The sequence below is a fragment of the Leptodactylus fuscus genome, chromosome 9, assembly GCF_031893055.1.
Source record: "Leptodactylus fuscus isolate aLepFus1 chromosome 9, aLepFus1.hap2, whole genome shotgun sequence".
NCBI classification, from domain to species: Eukaryota; Metazoa; Chordata; class Amphibia; order Anura; family Leptodactylidae; genus Leptodactylus; species Leptodactylus fuscus.
This window is the reverse complement of record NC_134273.1, coordinates 88,030,022-88,052,232: the sequence shown is the minus strand read 5'-3', so window position 1 is coordinate 88,052,232 and position 22,211 is coordinate 88,030,022. Positions and strand designations below refer to the sequence as shown.

The 22,211-nt window shown below is 50.5% G+C and overlaps 1 protein-coding gene and 1 long non-coding RNA gene across 2 annotated transcripts in view; one reads left to right on the top strand and one right to left on the bottom strand.

The window, feature by feature from the left end:
• The window catches only part of LOC142218229 (uncharacterized), a 108,479-nt gene extending 101,973 nt beyond the window's left edge, over positions 1-6,506 (bottom strand). Inside the window, exon 1 of the long non-coding RNA XR_012717450.1 lies at positions 6,433-6,506. This is a non-coding gene — a long non-coding RNA (uncharacterized LOC142218229). The remainder of the gene's footprint in view (positions 1-6,432) is intronic.
• GRM7 (glutamate metabotropic receptor 7) overlaps positions 1-22,211 on the top strand; it is a 301,873-nt gene that overhangs the window by 260,506 nt on the left and 19,156 nt on the right. Inside the window, exon 9 of the mRNA XM_075286784.1 lies at positions 15,770-16,016. Within this exon, the coding sequence (XP_075142885.1) occupies positions 15,770-16,016 (247 nt within the window). The remainder of the gene's footprint in view (positions 1-15,769; positions 16,017-22,211) is intronic.

Genomic DNA, 22,211 nt, shown 5'->3' with positions numbered 1-22,211 from the left:
TCTGTACTGTGACATCACTGTGTGTATTATCCTGTACTGTGACATCACTGTGTGTACTATCTCTGTACTGTGACATCACTGTGTGTATTATCCTGTACTGTGACATCACTGTGTGTATTATACCTGTACTGTGACATCACTGTGTGTATTATCCTGTACTGTGACATCACTGTGTGTATTATCCTGTACCGTGACATCACTGTGTGTATTATCCTGTACTGTGACATCACTGTGTGTATTATCCTGTACTGTGACATCACTGTGTGTATTATCCTGTACTGTGACATCACTGTGTGTATTATCTCTGTACTATGACATCACTGTGTGTATTATCTCTGTACTGTGACATCACTGTGTGTATTATCTCTGTACTGTGACATCACTGTGTGTATTATCCTGTACTGTGACATCACTGTGTGTATTATCTCTGTACTGTGACATCACTGTGTGCATTATCCTGTACTGTGACATCACTGTGTGTATTATCCTGTACTGTGACATCACTGTGTGTATTATCCTGTACTGTGACATCACTGTGTGTATTATCCTGTACTGTGACATCACTGTGTGTATTATCTCTGTACTGTGACATCACTGTGTGTATTATCTCTGTACTGTGACATCATTGTGTGTATTATCCTGTACTGTGACATCACTGTGTGTATTATCCCTGTACTGTGACATCACTGTGTGTATTATCCTGTACTGTGACATCACTGTGTGTATTACCCTGTACTGTGACATCACTGTGTGTATTATCTCTGTACTGTGACATCACTGTGTGTATTATCCCTGTACAGTGACATCACTGTGTGTATTATCTCTGTACTGTGACATCACTGTGTGTATTATCCCTGTACTGTGACATCACTGTGTGTATTATCCTGTACTGTGACATCACTGTGTGTATTATCCTGTACTGTGACATCACTGTGTGTATTATCCTGTACTGTGACATCACTGTGTGTATTACCCTGTACTGTGATATCACTGTGTGTATTATCCTGTACTGTGACATCACTGTGTGTATTATGTCTGTACTGTGACATCACTGTGTGTATTATCCCTGTACTGTGACATCAATGTGTGTATTATCTCTGTACTGTGACATCACTGTGTGTATTACCCTGTACTGTGACATCACTGTGTGTATTATCCTGTACTGTGACATCACTGTGTGTATTATCCTGTACTGTGACATCACTGTGTGTATTATCTCTGTACTGTGACATCACTGTGTGTATTATCTCTGTACTGTGACATCACTGTGTGTATTATCTCTGTACTGTGACATCACTGTGTGTATTATCCTGTACTGTGACATCACTGTGTGTATTATCCTGTACTGTGACATCACTGTGTGTATTATCTCTGTACTGTGACATCACTGTGTGTATTATCTCTGTACTGTGACATCACTGTGTGTATTATCTCTGTACTGTGACATCACTGTATTATCTCTGTACTGTGACATCACTGTGTGTATTATCCTGTACTGTGACATCACTGTGTGTATTATCCTGTACTGTGACATCACTGTGTGTATTATCCTGTACTGTGACATCACTGTGTGTATTATCCTGTACTGTGACATCACTGTGTGTATTATCTCTGTACTGTGACATCACTGTGTATATTATCTCTGTACTGTGACATCACTGTATTATCTCTGTACTGTGACATCACTGTGTGTATTATCCTGTACTGTGACATCACTGTGTGTATTATCCCTGTACTGTGACATCACTGTGTGTATTATCTCTGTACTGTGACATCATTGTGTGTATTATCCTGTACTGTGACATCACTGTGTGTATTATCCCTGTACTGTGACATCACTGTGTGTATTATCCCTGTACTGTGACATCACTGTGTGTATTATCTCTGTACTGTGACATCACTGTGTGTATTATCTCTGTACTGTGACATCACTGTGTGTATTATCTCTGTACTGTGACATCACTGTGTGTATTACCCTGTACTGTGATATCACTGTGTGTATTATCCTGTACTGTGACATCACTGTGTGTATTATCTCTGTACTGTGACATCACTGTGTGTATTATCCTGTACTGTGACATCACTGTGTGTATTACCCTGTACTGTGACATCACTGTGTGTATTACCCTGTACTGTGATATCACTGTGTGTATTATCCTGTACTGTGACATCACTGTGTGTATTATCCTGTACTGTGACATCACTGTGTGTATTATCTCTGTACTGTGACATCACTGTGTGTATTATCCTGTACTGTGACATCACTGTGTGTATTATCTCTGTACTGTGACATCACTGTGTGTATTATCCTGTACTGTGACATCACTGTGTGTATTATCTCTGTACTGTGACATCACTGTGTGTATTATCTCTGTACTGTGACATCACTGTGTGTATTATCTCTGTACTGTGACATCACTGTGTGTATTATCTCTGTACTGTGACATCACTGTGTATATTATCTCTGTACTGTGACATCACTGGGTATATTATCTCTGTACTGTGACATCACTGTGTGTATTATCCTGTACTGTGACATCACTGTGTGTATTATCCTGTACTGTGACATCACTGTGTGTATTATCCTGTATTGTGACATCACTGTGTGTATTATCCTGTACTGTGACATCACTGTGTGTATTATCTCTGTACTGTGACATCACTGTGTGTATTATCTCTGTACTGTGACATCACTGTGTGTATTATCCTGTACTGTGACATCACTGTGTGTATTATCCCTGTACTGTGACATCACTGTGTGTATTATCCCTGTACTGTGACATCACTGTGTGTATTATCTCTGTACTGTGACATCACTGTGTGTATTATCTCTGTACTGTGACATCACTGTGTGTATTATCCTGTACTGTGACATCACTGTGTGTATTATCTCTGTACTGTGACATCACTGTGTGTATTATCCCTGTACTGTGACATCACTGTGTGTATTATCCCTGTACTGTGACATCACTGTGTGTATTATCCTGTACTGTGACATCACTGTGTGTGTATTATCCTGTACTGTGATATCACTGTGTGTATTATCCTGTACTGTGACATCACTGTGTGTATTATCCTGTACTGTGACATCACTGTGTGTATTATCTCTGTACTGTGACATCACTGTGTGTATTATCCTGTACTGTGACATCACTGTGTGTATTATCTCTGTACTGTGACATCACTGTGTGTATTATCTCTGTACTGTGACATCACTGTGTGTATTATCTCTGTACTGTGACATCACTGTGTGTATTATCTCTGTACTGTGACATCACTGTGTGTATTATCCTGTACTGTGACATCACTGTGTGTGTATTATCCTGTACTGTGATATCACTGTATTATCTCTGTACTGTGACATCACTGTGTGTATTATCCTGTACTGTGACATCACTGTGTGTGTATTATCCTGTACTGTGACATCACTGTATTATCTCTGTACTGTGACATCACTGTGTGTATTATCCTGTACTGTGACATCACTGTGTGTATTATCCCTGTACTGTGACATCACTGTGTGTATTATCCTGTACTGTGACATCACTGTGTGTATTATCTCTGTACTGTGACATCACTGTGTGTATTATCCTGTACTGTGACATCACTGTGTGTATTATCTCTGTACTGTGACATCACTGTGTGTATTATCTCTGTACTGTGACATCACTGTGTGTATTATCTCTGTACTGTGACATCACTGTGTGTATTATCTCTGTACTGTGACATCACTGTGTGTATTATCCTGTACTGTGACATCACTGTGTGTGTATTATCCTGTACTGTGATATCACTGTATTATCTCTGTACTGTGACATCACTGTGTGTATTATCCTGTACTGTGACATCACTGTGTGTGTATTATCCTGTACTGTGACATCACTGTATTATCTCTGTACTGTGACATCACTGTGTGTATTATCCTGTACTGTGACATCACTGTGTGTATTATCTCTGTACTGTGACATCACTGTGTGTATTATCCTGTACTGTGACATCACTGTGTGTATTATCTCTGTACTGTGACATCACTGTGTGTATTATCCTGTACTGTGACATCACTGTGTGTATTATCCTGTACTGTGACATCACTGTGTGTATTATCCCTGTACTGTGACATCACTGTGTGTATTATCTCTGTACTGTGACATCACTGTGTGTATTATCTCTGTACTGTGACATCACGGTGTGTATTATCCTGTACTGTGACATCACTGTGTGTATTATCCCTGTACTGTGACATCACTGTGTGTATTATCTCTGTACTGTGACATCACTGTGTGTATTATCTCTGTACTGTGACATCACGGTGTGTATTATCCTGTACTGTGACATCACTGTGTGTATTATCCTGTACTGTGACATCACTGTGTGTATTATCCTGTACTGTGACATCACTGTGTGTATTATCTCTGTACTGTGACATCACTGTGTGTATTATCCTGTACTGTGACATCACTGTGTGTATTATCCTGTACTGTGACATCACTGTGTGTATTATCCTGTACTGTGACATCACTGTGTGTATTATCCTGTACTGTGACATCACTGTGTGTATTATCCCTGTACTGTGACATCACTGTGTGTATTATCCCTGTACTGTGACATCACTGTGTGTATTATCCCTGTACTGTGACATCACTGTGTGTATTATCCTGTACTGTGACATCACTGTGTGTATTATCTCTGTACTGTGACATCACTGTGTGTGTATTATCCCTGTACTGTGACATCACTGTGTGTATTATCTCTGTACTGTGACATCACTGTGTGTATTATCTCTGTACTGTGACATCACTGTGTGTATTATCCTGTACTGTGACATCACTGTGTGTATTATCCCTGTACTGTGACATCACTGTGTGTATTACCCTGTACTGTGACATCACTGTGTGTATTATCCTGTACTGTGACATCACTGTGTGTATTACCCTGTACTGTGACATCACTGTGTGTATTATCCTGTACTGTGACATCACTGTGTGTATTATCCCTGTACTGTGACATCACTGTGTGTATTATCCTGTACTGTGACATCACTGTGTGTATTATCCCTGTACTGTGACATCACTGTGTGTATTATCCCTGTACTGTGACATCACTGTGTGTATTACCCTGTACTGTGACATCACTGTGTGTATTATCCTGTACTGTGACATCACTGTGTGTATTACCCTGTACTGTGACATCACTGTGTGTATTATCCTGTACTGTGACATCACTGTGTGTATTATCCCTGTACTGTGACATCACTGTGTGTATTATCCTGTACTGTGACATCACTGTGTGTATTATCCTGTACTGTGACATCACTGTGTGTATTATCTCTGTACTGTGACATCACTGTGTGTATTATCCCTGTACTGTGACATCACTGTGTGTATTATCTCTGTACTGTGACATCACTGTGTGTATTATCTCTGTACTGTGACATCACTGTGTGTATTTTCCCTGTACTGTGACATCACTGTGTGTATTATCCCTGTACTGTGACATCACTGTGTGTATTATCTCTGTACTGTGACATCACTGTGTGTATTATCCCTGTACTGTGACATCACTGTGTGTATTATCCCTGTACTGTGACATCACTGTGTGTATTATCTCTGTACTGTGACATCACTGTGTGTATTATCCCTGTACTGTGACATCACTGTGTGTATTATCCTGTACTGTGACATCACTGTGTGTATTATCCTGTACTGTGACATCACTGTGTGTATTATCCTGTACTGTGACATCACTGTGTGTATTATCCTGTACTGTGACATCACTGTGTGTATTATCCTGTACTGTGACATCACTGTGTGTATTATCCCTGTACTGTGACATCACTGTGTGTATTATCTCTGTACTGTGACATCACTGTGTGTATTATCTCTGTACTGTGACATCACTGTGTGTATTATCCCTGTACTGTGACATCACTGTGTGTATTATCCTGTACTGTGACATCACTGTGTGTATTATCCTGTACTGTGACATCACTGTGTGTATTATCCCTGTACTGTGACATCACTGTGTGTATTATCTCTGTACTGTGACATCACTGTGTGTATTATCTCTGTACTGTGACATCACTGTGTGTATTATCCTGTACTGTGACATCACTGTGTGTATTATCCTGTACTGTGACATCACTGTGTGTAATATCCTGTACTGTGACATCACTGTGTGTATTATCCTGTACTGTGACATCACTGTGTGTAATATCCTGTACTGTGACATCACTGTGTGTATTATCTCTGTACTGTGACATCACTGTGTGTATTATCCTGTACTGTGACATCACTGTGTGTATTATCTCTGTACTGTGACATCACTGTGTGTATTATCCTGTACTGTGACATCACTGTGTGTATTATCCTGTACTGTGACATCACTGTGTGTATTATCCTGTACTGTGACATCACTGTGTGTATTATCCTGTACTGTGACATCACTGTGTGTATTATCCCTGTACTGTGACATCACTATATGTATTATCCTGTACTGTGACATCACTGTGTGTATTATCCCTGTACTGTGACATCACTGTGTGTATTATCTCTGTACTGTGACATCACTGTGTGTATTATCCTGTACTGTGACATCACTGTGTGTATTATCTCTGTACTGTGACATCACTGTGTGTATTATCTCTGTACTGTGACATCACTGAGTGACCCTCCAGTCACACCCAAAGCTGCATTCCCAAATTGGTAACTGCATTGTGCTTTCCGCCTCCCTGCCTTCTGTATAGCCGTTCCCTCAGCTTCTATGATTCTACCAGAAAGCCTCATGTGTGCAGCTCTGTGTGTGACTAGAGGACGCTGTATTTGCAGATTATTCCGTGTTTGCTGTATTTCCGGCTGTTGTCGTTGCGATTTCTCTTTCTGCCTATTTGTGCAGTGCTTCTTTTGCGCGGTGATAATTCCGTTCTCCTGCATTTGCGTCCTGCTGGTTCGGGGCTCCACGTGGCGGCGAATCTGATGACTCCGGATTCCTGTGGAATTCTTCTGCTCACCTCTCCATAGGTTCATTCATTAACCCTCGCTGCTCCCGGAGACCCCTATTATTGACACTGCAGGCGCCTCCTAATGAGGGTACACAGGACGCCACTGCTTTCCGCCGCCGCCGCCGCTCGCCATATTTTCATATTCACGTCTCCGGCCTTTGTATTTCCGCCGTTTCCCTGCGATGCAGTTTTGAGACTTTTTGCATTTTTATTTTTCCTGCATAAACGCTGAGCTTTAACTTTCCTGAATTTTATTACGTTGCGTTCAGGGGGAATAAAACCTCGAATGTTGTTTTTGCAAATAGTTTTCGGATGGAGATAAATTTGTTAAAGGTAAGAACAAGGCGAGCAGACGGGATCGTTGTGCTCCGGCGCAAATCTGCAGAAAAAGTTTACTCCATCTGCAAACTTTTTACTTGTTTCCTGACGGTTTTGAGCATTGTAATAGTTGTACTCCAGTCACATCCAAAGCTGCTGATGAGATGCTCCTACTACTTGGAAGGTTTCTACAGTGTCACTGATCCCCAAGCCTTGTCTGTAATGGTCATGTGACCTCTTACTGTCCTCTAAGCCTACATTCTGGTTTCCGATGCAGTTTTGGATGTGATTGGAGTATAAGACTCTCTGGTTACTTTGTGCAGATTTTGAGCAATATCTGATCACATCCAAGTTTCTGTTTGCCTGAACAGTTTATCTACCTGCTGCATGCTGGGACTTGTAGTGCTGATACAGCTGGGGTGATAGTCACATAATATAATGGCTCTTGCTCTCCACCAGGTCTGCCTCATCACAAGCCTTTAGAATCCTGAATACAGCTTTGGATGTGACTGGAGTATAAGACCCAAGGGCTCTCACCAGGCTGTGGTTCTGTATATAGCAGTGTGCCTACAGGGGTGTCACTGTAGGGGGTGCAGAGTCTGCACATGGAATGTGAGGGACCCCAAAGATTCCTCTGTTCCTTATATTTGGGGGCCACATGTGGCCCCTGACAGATTTATAATTGGGGCCCCGGAGATTCACTATAGTGCTATATCTTTATGTCCTGGAAACAGAGTAGGATTGGAGTGTCATGGGCCATGAGGAGATAACTGAAGGCCCCCCATTGATTTAGGATATGTCCCTGATAACTGCAGCCTAATCTTATCTGCACCCCAGACCGATCATCCATAACAGGGCAACTTGTGACTCTTCCCATAAGGAACAGACCTAGAGGCCAGGGACTGCCCCATATTGCCCCATACGGGGTTGTTTTGTGCCCATATTGTGTCAGAGCTCGAGGCAACTGCTGTATCCTCTGGTCGACTATTATGACCCTATGTTGGTGGGGGTGTAGACTCCTAAAAGGTTTCGGCTCCATCCAGGTCCACCTCCCCTCCTGTGACAGTAGATATTAGGCACTGTCCTGTGGTGGGCGTGTTTGTGTGACCCCGCCAGACAACAAGCCCAGAGCTAAGGCAGGGCCACTTACTGAACCCACGCCAAACCATGGAGAACTGACCTTTATCCCCTCCATTCTAGCTACATTCTTTGTGCTGATCATAGAGAGAACTGTGTCATGGTAGTTACAGCTGCACAGTTCTCTCTATCTCCTCCATGAGCTCATCTATATGGTCAGTGCACAATGTTCAGCCTGATAAGGTGAGTAACCCCTGGACCGCAGGTAACCAAGTCACAGCTAACATGCCAAAAACTGATGTAGCGCCACCTACTGGATCCACCACAACTCAGAACCTTCTAGGAGCTTATACATTCTAACAATAACCTCCCTTGTAGCCCATGAGAGCATGGCTTCCAGCAAGTACAGGAACAAACTCGTGTTTAGATATAAGCAGCATAGCGCCTTATAGCGGATTTATTCTTTTAACTTCTAGAATCCCATAGAGACCCCCTCCCCTCCCCCATCCTATATCTCTACCATAGAAGGGGTTAGTTGCTCGCTGCTTTGGAGTAGCAGAGTCTTTGTATATTCTTCTGCTTCACCGCAGAGTTTAGAAAAGTACAACAGGGAAAGAGAAAAAAAAAAAGTGGCGGTTTTATTTTATATCCTTTTATCGGAATATCTGGTCAATCCAGAAGGAACAGGCACGGTCAGAGCGGCGGAAAATAAAATCAATCTTCAATGATTCTTTGTGGAGTGAGAGACTGAGAGGAGCTTAAAGATTCCATTTAATTGAACTGCGGTATCGTGCGAGACGACCGTGCGCAGTCTTGATACGCGGCGAGAGAGTTGCAAGAGGGCAAAGTAAAGTCTCGCTAAGCTGCGCTTTGTATAGATGAGAGAGGAGGAAACAACAGCGAAGAGAAAAGAACTCAAGTCGGTGGTCGAAGTCCCGACGTCGTGTCAGGCGCTGACTCACGAGCTGATCCATTGTCATATGGTAACAGTGACATCATCAGACTGGTGACATCACCTCCCTGGGGGCCATGACATCACCTCACCAGCAGGGGATACAATGTATCATAGACATAGCCCTATAGAGTACATAGGGGCCCCTCAGGCCTGGACCGCTCCGCACCGCCCAATAATCCCACCGCTCTTTGGACATGCAGTCTGCGGTGTCGGGGTGCAGGCAGGCTGCGGTGTCGGGGTACAGGCAGGCTGCGGTGTCGGGGTACAGGCAGTCTGCGGTGTCGGGGTGCAGGCAGTCTGCGGTGTCGGGGTGCAGGCAGTCTGCGGTGTCGGGGTGCAGGCAGGGTGCGGTGTCGGGGTACAGGCAGTCTGCGGTGCGGCGTGCAGGCAGTCTGCGGTGTCGGGGTGCAGGCAGTCTGCGGTGTCGGGGTGCAGGCAGTCTGCGGTGTCGGGGTACAGGCAGGGTGCGGGGTCGGGGTACAGGCAGTCTGCGGTGTCGGGGTACAGGCAGTCTGCGGTGTCGGGGTACAGGCAGTCTGCGGTGTCGGGGTGTAGGCAGTCTGCGGTGTCGGGGTGCAGGCAGGCTGCGGTGTCGGGGTACAAGCAGTCTGCGGTGTCGGGGTACAGGCAGTCTGCGGTGTCGGGGTGCAGGCAGTCTGCGGTGTCGGGGTGCAGGCAGGGTGCGGTGTCGGGGTGCAGGCAGTCTGCGGTGTCGGGGTGCAGGCAGTCTGCGGTGTCGGGGTGCAGGCAGTCTGCGGTGTCGGCGTGCAGGCAGTCTGCGGTGTCGGGGTGCAGGCAGGCTGCGGTGTCGGGGTGCAGGCAGTCTGCGGTGTCAGGGTACAGGCAGGCTGCGGTGTCGGGGTGCAGGCAGGGTGCGGGGTCGGGGTACAGGCAGTCTGCGGTGTCGGGGTACAGGCAGTCTGCGGTGTCGGGGTACAGGCAGTCTGCGGTGTCGGGGTATAGGCAGTCTGCGGTGTCGGGGTGCAGGCAGTCTGCGGTGTCGGGGTGCAGGCAGTCTGCGGTGTCGGGGTGCAGGCAGTCTGCGGTGTCGGGGTACAGGCAGGCTGCGGTGTCGGGGTGCAGGCAGGCTGCGGTGTCGGGGTGCAGGCAGGGTGCGGTGTCGGGGTACAGGCAGTCTGCGGTGTCGGGGTACAGGCAGTCTGCGGTGTCGGGGTACAGGCAGTCTGCGGTGTCGGGGTGCAGGCAGTCTGCGGTGTCGGGGTGCAGGCAGGCTGCGGTGTCGGGGTGCAGGCAGTCTGCGGTGTCGGGGTACAGGCAGTCTGCGGTGTCGGGGTGCAGGCAGTCTGCGGTGTCGGGGTGCAGGCAGGCTGCGGTGTCGGGGTACAGTCTGCGGTGTCGGGGTGCAGGCAGGCTGCGGTGTCGGGGTGCAGGCAGGCTGCGGTGTCGGGGTACAGGTAGTCTGCGGTGTCGGGGTGCAGGCAGTCTGCGGTGTCGGGGTGCAGGCAGGCTGCGGTGTCGGGGTGCAGGCAGTCTGCGGTGTCGGGGTACAGGCAGTCTGCGGTGTCGGGGTGCAGGCAGGCTGCGGTGTTGGGGTGCAGGCAGTCTGCGGTGTCGGGGTGCAGGCAGGCTGCGGTGTCGGGGTACAGTCTGCGGTGTCGGGGTGCAGGCAGGCTGCGGTGTCGGGGTGCAGGCAGGCTGCGGTGTCAGGGTGCAGGCAGGCTGCGGTGTTGGGGTACAGTCTGCGGTGTCGGGGTGCAGGCAGTCTGCGGTGTCGGGGTGCAGGCAGGCTGCGGTGTCGGGGTACAGTCTGCGGTGTCGGGGTGCAGGCAGGCTGCGGTGTCGGGGTACAGTCTGCGGTGTCGGGGTGCAGGCAGTCTGCGGTGTCGGGGTGCAGGCAGGCTGCGGTGTCGGGGTACAGTCTGCGGTGTCGGGGTGCAGGCAGGCTGCGGTGTCGGGGTGCAGGCAGGCTGCGGTGTCGGGGTACAGTCTGCGGTGTCGGGGTGCAGGCAGTCTGCGGTGTTGGGGTACAGTCTGCGGTGTCGGGGTACAGGCAGTCTGCGGTGTCGGGGTACAGGCAGTCTGCGGTGTCGGGGTGCAGGCAGTCTGCGGTGTCGGGGTGCAGGCAGGCTGCGGTGTCGGGGTGCAGGCAGTCTGCGGTGTCGGGGTACAGGCAGTCTGCGGTGTCGGGGTGCAGGCAGTCTGCGGTGTCGGGGTGCAGGCAGGCTGCGGTGTCGGGGTACAGTCTGCGGTGTCGGGGTGCAGGCAGGCTGCGGTGTCGGGGTGCAGGCAGGCTGCGGTGTCGGGGTGCAGGCAGTCTGCGGTGTCGGGGTGCAGGCAGGCTGCGGTGTCGGGGTGCAGGCAGGCTGCGGTGTCGGGGTGCAGGCAGTCTGCGGTGTCGGGGTACAGGCAGTCTGCGGTGTCGGGGTGCAGGCAGGCTGCGGTGTCGGGGTGCAGGCAGTCTGCGGTGTCGGGGTGCAGGCAGGCTGCGGTGTCGGGGTACAGTCTGCGGTGTCGGGGTGCAGGCAGGCTGCGGTGTCGGGGTGCAGGCAGGCTGCGGTGTCAGGGTGCAGGCAGGCTGCAGTGTTGGGGTACAGTCTGCGGTGTCGGGGTGCAGGCAGTCTGCGGTGTCGGGGTGCAGGCAGGCTGCGGTGTCGGGGTACAGTCTGCGGTGTCGGGGTGCAGGCAGGCTGCGGTGTCGGGGTGCAGGCAGGCTGCGGTGTCGGGGTACAGTCTGCGGTGTCGGGGTGCAGGCAGTCTGCGGTGTCGGGGTGCAGGCAGGCTGCGGTGTCGGGGTACAGTCTGCGGTGTCGGGGTGCAGGCAGGCTGCGGTGTCGGGGTGCAGGCAGGCTGCGGTGTCGGGGTACAGTCTGCGGTGTCGGGGTGCAGGCAGTCTGCGGTGTTGGGGTACAGTCTGCGGTGTCGGGGTGCAGGCAGGCTGCGGTGTCGGGGTACAGTCTGCGGTGTCGGGGTGCAGGCAGTCTGCGGTGTCGGGGTGCAGGCAGGCTGCGGTGTCGGGGTGCAGGCAGTCTGCGGTGTCGGGGTGCAGGCAGGCTGCGGTGTCGGGGTGCAGGCAGGCTGCGGTGTCGGGGTACAGTCTGCGGTGTCGGGGTGCAGGCAGGCTGCGGTGTCGGGGTGCAGGCAGGCTGCGGTGTCGGGGTACAGTCTGCGGTGTCGGGGTACAGTCTGCGGTGTCGGGGTACAGTCTGCGGTGTCGGGGTGCAGGCAGGCTGCGGTGTCGGGGTACAGTCTGCGGTGTCGGGGTACAGTCTGCGGTGTCGGGGTACAGGCTGCGGTGTCGGGGTACAGTCTGCGGTGTCGGGGTGCAGGCAGTCTGCGGTGTCGGGGTACAGTCTGCGGTGTCGGGGTACAGGCTGCGGTGTCGGGGTACAGTCTGCGGTGTCGGGGTACAGTCTGCGGTGTCGGGGTACAGGCTGCGGTGTCGGGGTACAGTCTGCGGTGTCGGGGTACAGTCTGCGGTGTCGGGGTGCAGGCAGGCTGCGGTGTCGGGGTACAGTCTGCGGTGTCGGGGTACAGTCTGCGGTGTCGGGGTACAGTCTGCGGTGTCGGGGTACAGTCTGCGGTGTCGGGGTGCAGGCAGGCTGCGGTGTCGGGGTACAGTCTGCGGTGTCGGGGTGCAGTCTGCGGTGTCGGGGTACAGTCTGCGGTGTCGGGGTACAGTCTGCGGTGTTGGGGTGCAGGCAGGCTGCGGTGTCGGGGTACAGTCTGCGGTGTCGGGGTACAGTCTGCGGTGTCGGGGTACAGTCTGCGGTGTCGGGGTGCAGGCAGGCTGCGGTGTCGGGGTACAGTCTGCGGTGTCGGGGTGCAGGCAGGCTGCGGTGTCGGGGTGCAGGCAGGCTGCGGTGTCGGGGTACAGTCTGCGGTGTCGGGGTGCAGGCAGTCTGCGGTGTCGGGGTGCAGGCAGGCTGCGGTGTCGGGGTACAGTCTGCGGTGTCGGGGTGCAGGCAGTCTGCGGTGTTGGGGTACAGTCTGCGGTGTCGGGGTGCAGGCAGGCTGCGGTGTCGGGGTACAGTCTGCGGTGTCGGGGTGCAGGCAGTCTGCGGTGTCGGGGTGCAGGCAGGCTGCGGTGTCGGGGTGCAGGCAGTCTGCGGTGTCGGGGTGCAGGCAGGCTGCGGTGTCGGGGTGCAGGCAGGCTGCGGTGTCGGGGTACAGTCTGCGGTGTCGGGGTGCAGGCAGGCTGCGGTGTCGGGGTGCAGGCAGGCTGCGGTGTCGGGGTACAGTCTGCGGTGTCGGGGTGCAGGCAGGCTGCGGTGTCGGGGTGCAGGCAGGCTGCGGTGTCGGGGTACAGTCTGCGGTGTCGGGGTACAGTCTGCGGTGTCGGGGTACAGTCTGCGGTGTCGGGGTGCAGGCAGGCTGCGGTGTCGGGGTACAGTCTGCGGTGTCGGGGTACAGTCTGCGGTGTCGGGGTACAGTCTGCGGTGTCGGGGTACAGGCTGCGGTGTCGGGGTACAGTCTGCGGTGTCGGGGTACAGGCTGCGGTGTCGGGGTGCAGGCAGGCTGCGGTGTCGGGGTACAGTCTGCGGTGTCGGGGTACAGGCTGCGGTGTCGGGGTACAGTCTGCGGTGTCGGGGTACAGGCTGTGGTGTCGGGGTGCAGGCAGGCTGCGGTGTCGGGGTACAGTCTGCGGTGTCGGGGTGCAGGCAGTCTGCGGTGTTGGGGTACAGTCTGTGGTGTCGGGGTGCAGGCAGGCTGCGGTGTCGGGGTACAGTCTGCGGTGTCGGGGTGCAGGCAGTCTGCGGTGTCGGGGTGCAGGCAGTCTGCGGTGTCGGGGTACAGTCTGCGGTGTCGGGGTACAGTCTGCGGTGTCGGGGTACAGTCTGCGGTGTCGGGGTGCAGGCAGGCTGCGGTGTCGGGGTACAGTCTGCGGTGTCGGGGTGCAGTCTGCGGTGTCGGGGTACAGTCTGCGGTGTCGGGGTACAGTCTGCGGTGTCGGGGTACAGTCTGCGGTGTCGGGGTACAGTCTGCGGTGTCGGGGTGCAGGCAGGCTGCGGTGTCGGGGTACAGTCTGCGGTGTCGGGGTGCAGTCTGCGGTGTCGGGGTACAGTCTGCGGTGTCGGGGTACAGTCTGCGGTGTTGGGGTGCAGGCAGGCTGCGGTGTCGGGGTACAGTCTGCGGTGTCGGGGTACAGTCTGCGGTGTCGGGGTACAGTCTGCGGTGTCGGGGTGCAGGCAGGCTGCGGTGTCGGGGTACAGTCTGCGGTGTCGGGGTGCAGGCAGGCTGCGGTGTCGGGGTGCAGGCAGGCTGCGGTGTCGGGGTGCAGGCAGTCTGCGGTGTCGGGGTACAGTCTGCGGTGTCGGGGTACAGTCTGCGGTGTCGGGGTACAGTCTGCGGTGTCGGGGTGCAGGCAGGCTGCGGTGTCGGGGTACAGTCTGCGGTGTCGGGGTGCAGTCTGCGGTGCGCTCCATCCAGTTCCCTTGGACCATTTCAGGACATGTTGCTGCAGGGACAATGGTTACCGAGCAACAGAACTAACAGATGAAAGAAGAGGCTGGTGATACAATGTAACGTTCTGGTGATACAATGTAAGCGCGTCCTCATAGCGGGGGGGGGGGGGGCGAGGGGCTTCTGCCGCAGAATCTAAGAAGCTGCTGGGAGACGCCATTAGCTCCTTTTTTCGTGCGGATTTGTCAGCCCCGCCCCTCGGCCCCGGGACACTTGTTGTTTGATGTTCTTGTCTTTGTATCATTTGGCCTCTCATTAAATAAATTGTGTGAAAATCCAAAATAAATCATTATAGGAGACAATAAACGAAGGGAGCCCCAGAGTAATGCCAGAGCCAAATATGCTGGAGGCGGCGGCGGTAGAGGATGTAGCAGAAGCGAGCTCGTCAGATGTAGCAGGGCCGGGATTGTCAGATGTAGCAGGGCCAGGATTGTCAGATGTAGCAGAGCTAAGGTTGTCAGATGTAGCAGAGCCGGGATTGTCAGATGTAGCAGAGCCGGGATTGTCAGATGTAGCAGGGCCGGGCTTGTCAGATGCAGATGAATCAAGGCCGGGATTGTCAGATGTAGCAGAGCTGAGCTCGTCAGATGTAGCAGGGCCGGGATTGTCAGATGTAGCAGAGCTGAGGCTGTCAGAATTTGTAGGGCTGAACTTGTCAGATGTAGCAGAGCTGAGGTTGTCAAAGATGCACATTGTTAGATTTTCACGTTTAGCAGAAGGTGAGTTTGTCAGATGGAATAGTGATGACTACATATGATAATATGTTCCTATACAATGTATGTGTATTTACAATATAGTATGTATCTATGTATAATATATAATGTGTCTATACAGTATAATACCGTATGTGTCTTTACAATATACTACATATCTATGTATTAGATATAATGTATCTGTATGTGATACTATGTCTCTCTGTGTTACATGTGCAGCCTGTATTACCGCTGGAACCTTCTTCAGACTCCCCATTTAACCCTTTGCACCCCGCTCGTGTCTTGCAGCTCTACATCCAGACCACCACCCTCACCATCTCCATGAATCTCAGTGCCTCGGTGGCTCTGGGGATGCTTTACATGCCGAAGGTTTATATCATCATCTTCCACCCAGAACTGAATGTGCAGAAACGCAAACGCAGCTTCAAGGCGGTAGTGACGGCGGCCACAATGTCGTCACGACTCTCACACAAGCCCAGTGACCGGCCCAATGGGGAAGCCAAGACAGAGCTCTGCGAGAATGTCAATCCAAACAGTGAGTAGTGACCCCTCCATGTCATCCTATTATAGAGGCCTCTACCTGGAGCTGCGGGGTGTGCCCCGAGTAATAATGGGGGGCATAATAATAAGATTAGTAATAATGGTTATTCCTGTGGGGGCATCACAAGGTGGATCTACTGCATTCAGGAAAGTGGGTGACAACTGCAGTGGGGTTGGCCAGGGAGGTGCCCCCGATACATTATAACGTCACTCTGCTTTGGGTAGATACAAGATTATTAGATACAAAGCAATGAACTGAATTTTTGCCCTGAGTGAATCCTCCCTCCATTGCGGCAGCACTAGACTACTATTATCTATTATTTACTCCTCACTGTGGTTGTCCCCCCTCCCCCACCTCATCACTAAGTAGCGATGATGTCATCACACGCATCAACTCACAATTTCCAAAACAGAAATTGTATCTGGCATCCTGCGCCGTGTATTTCCAGGGGTCGGTCACATTGTACTATATTTTGCACTCTCTTTGCAGGGGCCAGTTACATTGTATTATTTTGGGCTCTCTTTCCAGGGGTTGGTTACATTGTATTATTTTGCACTCTGTTTCCAGGGGCCGGTTACATTGTATTATTTTTCATTATCTGTTTCCAGGGGTCGGTTACATTGTATTATTTTGGGCTCTCTTTCCAGGGGTTGGATACATTGTATTATTTTGCACTCTGTTTCCAGGGTCAGTTACATTGTATTATATTTTGCACTTTGTTTCCAGTGGTTGTTTACATTGTGTGAAGTGGAGAGGGGTATAGTGTGGGAGAACTGCTATTTTTCCCCAAGACTGTTGCAGTATGCACAGGCGTTTAGCTTGTAGGTCCCGGACTGGAGTAAAGTTCGGGGCAATCCATTCCAGTCTTGGGAACCAACCAGCAGGGCTTTGTAAGTAGCACAGGTGTGCTGGTTAGTGAGAGAGAGGAGAGAGAGTGAAACACACACTGAACCAGCCTGGGAAAGCTCTGCCAAAAAGGACGCTGTTAAAGGGCCGGGTATGTGTACCCCTTGTTTACTTGTAAACCTTGTTTTGTTAGGAGGCCAGCGGTAGGCTGACCCCCTGGTTAGTGAGGGAATAACTTGTTTAGTAAGCCGCCGGAGAGGGGTAGGTCTTTATTTTCATTTGTTTGTTTTGACATGCTGAGCTGCTGAGCAGCACTACCTGTACCTGTGAGCTTGTATGCTGCAATAAAGACTGCTGTTCGGAAAAAAAACAGAGCTTCTGAATCCCCCGTACATCACAATTGTATTATTTTGCTCTCTGTTTCCAGGGTCGGTTACATTGTATTATTTTGCACTCTGTTTCCAGGGGCCGGTTACATTGTATTATTTTCACTCTCTTTCAGGGCTCGGTTACATTGTATTATTTTTCATGATCTGTTTCCAGGGGCCGGTTACAAGCATTATTTTGGGCTCTGTTTCCAGGGTCAGTTACATTGTACTATATTGTACTCTGTTTCCAAGGGTCGGATACAGCATAGTATTTTTATACCCGTAGAGTGTAGGCCAATCGGGATCAGATTTCAGTATCTGCCCATTGTTCCATCAGATCTTACGTCTATTTGGAGTCTTGCACGCTGCGCTACGCACTTGCCATACAAACAACATATTCTGTGGACATGAATAGCAGCACAGTGGGGCAGCGAGCTGAAGCGTGACCAGCGTACCGTAGTGTACACGAGCTGAGCCTCGTAAAAGAGACTCTGAGCTGTGAGCTGGAGCATGTAATGGTGGTTATAGATTTAGTAATGCTAGTGCTAGTGATGATAGTGGTTCTGGTGCTAGTAATACCAGTGATGGTAGATGGTATGGATGTTAGTGATACAGGTTATAGTAATAATGACGCAGCTGGTGGTGACAGTGGTGGTCGTGCAGGTTCTGCTATTGCTGCTGGTGGACCATGCTATCAGTTGTGGTCGGGCAAAAGCTGTTGGTGGTGGGCAATGCTATCATTAGTGGTTGTGCAGGTGCTGATGCTGGTGGACAGTGGTGGTTGTGCAGGTGCTGCTGGTGGTAGGAGTGGTGGTTGTGCAGGTGCTGCTGCTGGTAGGACTGGTGGTTGTGCAGGTGCTGCTGCTGGTGGACAGTGGTGGTTGTGCAGGTGCTGCTGGTGGTAGGAGTGGTGGTTGTGCAGGTGCTGCTGCTGGTAGGACTGGTGGTTGTGCAGGTGCTGCTGCTGGTAGGACTGGTGGTTGTGCAGGTGCTGCTGCTGGTAGGACTGGTGGTTGTGCAGGTGCTGCTGCTGGTGGACAGTGGTGGTTGTGCAGGTGCTGCTGGTGGTAGGAGTGGTGGTTGTGCAGGTGCTGCTGCTGGTAGGACTGGTGGTTGTGCAGGTGCTGCTGCTGGTGGACAGTGGTGGTTGTGCAGGTGTTGCGGGTGGTAGGAGTGGTGGTTGTGCAGGTGCTGCTGCTGGTAGGAGTGGTGGCACCATTGTTCTCTAGTTCCCAGTGCTCCATAGACTCCTGATATGATATGAGCGGCTGAGACAACATGAGCACATTACATAATGAAATCTGAAAGCTCTACAAGAGGACACGCAGGAGCAGGAAGGTGAACCAGGCCGATCGATAGCTGTGCGCAAAACACCAGCGATGTGCCGAACAGGAAAGTGTTAACCTGGCACTATAAATAGCAGGTGTGAGGTCACATCAGTTCTGATTCCTCCGTTATCTGTCCTAGTTTTTTAAATAGGCCGTTTTGTTCCCATTTTCTGCTTTTTCCGCTGCAGCTTCTTCCTCCTTTGGGAGTGAAATTCTCATCAAACTCGGCAGCTGATGGCTTTAATAACGCTCTCCCGGGCGCTGCGGCCTCCTCCTTACAGGGAATAAAATCCTCTACACTTCTCCTTTCATGATCCTGACAAGTCTTAGGTGCTGCAGCCTCAGGATCTGCAGCTTGTGGGACACAGTGACATCTAAAGTCATGGAAGGGTACAGCTCCAAGGATCTGGAGAAGTCTGAGTGTGGCCGCAGGGATGTCTGGAGACAAGGGGAAGATTCATACGGAATAATACTTGTGTACAAACTAGTGCAGCGATGGAGACCGGGCCCGACCCGAGATGGTCACTACTGCCCCTCCAAGAGGAAGGAAGACAAGAGTATGGCTGAGCGACCAAAATCCAGCAGTACAGGGATAATACACACAGTGATGTCACAGTACAGGATAATACACACAGTGATGTCACAGTACAGAGATAATACACACAGTGATGTCACAGTACAGGATAATACACACAGTGATGTCACAGTACAGAGATAATACACACAGTGATGTCACAGTACAGGATAATACACACAGTGATGTCACAGTACAGGATAATACACACAGTGATGTCACAGTACAGGGATAATACACACAGTGATGTCACAGTACAGAGATAATACACACAGTGATGTCACAGTACAGAGATAATACACACAGTGATGTCACAGTACAGGGATAATACACACAGTGATGTCACAGTACAGAGATAATACACACAGTGATGTCACAGTACAGGGATAATACACACAGTGATGTCACAGTACAGAGATAATACACACAGTGATGTCACAGTACAGGATAATACACACAGTGATGTCACAGTACAGGATAATACACACAGTGATGTCACAGTACAGAGATAATACACACAGTGATGTCACAGTACAGGGATAATACACACAGTGATGTCACAGTACAGGGATAATACACACAGTGATGTCACAGTACAGAGATAATACACACAGTGATGTCACAGTACAGGATAATACACACAGTGATGTCACAGTACAGAGATAATACACACAGTGATGTCACAGTACAGAGATAATACACACAGCGATGTCACAGTACAGGATAATACACACAGTGATGTCACAGTACAGGGATAATACACACAGTGATGTCACAGTACAGAGATAATACACACAGTGATGTCACAGTACAGGGATAATACACACAGTGATGTCACAGTACAGGATAATACACACAGTGATGTCACAGTACAGAGATAATACACACAGTGATGTCACAGTACAGGGATAATACACACAGCGATGTCACAGTACAGAGATAATACACACAGCGATGTCACAGTACAGAGATAATACACACAGTGATGTCACAGTACAGGATAATACACACAGTGATGTCACAGTACAGGATAATACACACAGTGATGTCACAGTACAGAGATAATACACACAGTGATGTCACAGTACAGGATAATACACACAGTGATGTCACAGTACAGGGATAATACACACAGTGATGTCACAGTACAAGGAAATGTAGTGTCAGGTTACAATCAGGTCATCGCTCCCTGACTTTGTGTCTTTGTGTTGTTGGGCCCCTCTTACTCGTTGGGCCCTGTGGCGTCTTCTCTCCCTCCTCCCTTGTAGTTCCCCCCGGGGTGTTTTGCACTTGGTATATTCCGCAGTAGTTTTGGCTTGTACTTTCTATAGGTTTTATTTGCTGTATCAGTGAGACATTCTGTTCTTTTCAGGGTTCTGGGAAAGCTTGGTGTCACATTTTTCCAGAACCTGATATCTATATAATAGACTCTATGAAGCTGTGGAGATCAGGGGCAGCTCTGCCAGGTGTGACCGCTCTTCTCCAGGTCGGCCGTGTTCAGATGGCGGCGTGTAGTCAGACGACAGGGTCAGGACCACATTAGACAATCCCAGCTGTAGACTCCGATTCCGCTTGTTCATCTAATGAAGATTTAATCCGATGTGAGGCGTCCTCCCGCGGGGCCACAAGGCTTCTCCGTGAACCTGTCACCCTCCCCAATGTCCTGTGACATGTGACAGTGTGAGCGGGCTGTCCCCACAGGATGGCAGGGAGCGCGGCGGTGGCGGTATCTTGTGAGGTCAGCAGCTTCTTCCCTTGTTAGAGGCAAACTGCTGAATCGGACTTTCTGCCTGTCGTTGGCGGATCACAAATCTGTTAATAAAGTGCCATTTCCAGCCCGGATTGACAAGGGGGCCGAGAGAAGCAGACACCGCATCCACGAGCCTGCACACCCCGGAAATACCCTCCCAGTATGCAACTCAACAGAATGGGCTCAGCTGTAATACCACACATGGCCTGCGAGCAAGGGAGGCGCTGGAAGAAAGCAGACCTCTCCTCTCAGATTACCTCACCTTCTAGAGTTCAGGATTTCTATACCTGGCCTTGTGGTCTGGAAGAGATCTGTAATTTGCCCAGTTTATATAGGGGGCGCCATAGTGCTAGTCAGAGTCAGTGTAATTGTTCATATAGATTCATTTTATCTCACCAACCATCCCTTATAGTGACCCAGACAGAATATAATCCCCCCTTACTACCCCCGAACAATATAATGCCTCCTTAGTGCCCCCACACAGTCTAATGCCCCCTTAGTGTTATGTCAGTCCAGGTAGCTGCAACGGGGCTAAGGGATAGCAGTAGGGAATCTCGCCCTGCACTACTCCCACTAGCTATCCCGGTCCCTGCCTCACGGGTGTGGGTCAGCTGTTCTCAGGCTAAGCCTGACCCCGACAGCTCCTCTCTCACTGATACCGTAGGCCTAGAGGGAAGTGGGAGAAGGAATGCCCTATAAGACCTCTAGGGACTGGAGACTAAAGGGGGTCACCCCTAACGAACAAGTGAAGCTGCTACTGACAGGGACTGACAAGGGTGTGCGCTGACTAACAACACAAGCAGCACACAGGAAAAATGTGGGAAAGGATTCCCCCAAACCAATATGGGAAGGAACCTTACACTAGGAAACAAACACAGGGAAACTGAGTAGAAATCAAAGGATAAGGCAATTCACTCACACAGTCAATTATACACAGAGGGAGGATTGGTGAACACAGAAGGGAAAACACACAAACCAACTCGTTCACCCAAACCTCCCAAAAACCAACCACGGAACTTCCTCTATCCCAGAACACCACCTACTCCTCCTGCTAAGGCCTAGCTCTGTAAAAGCGACACTCAGCACAGAACCATGGGAGGCATGGGTTTAAATACAGAGTAGAGACCACTCCTCCCAGGTGCAAATGGGAGGACAGACTAATCAACCAGGAGATAAAGCTGCCTACCAACAGTGCGCGCGTGCAAGTCAGAAGGTGTGCACCAATACTCACGACAGGACAACCCCGCAGCGCCAGGATGCCACCCCAGACACTGCGCAGCCAAAAACTCCCCAGGTAAGAAAAATAGAAAGTAAAGAACCTAA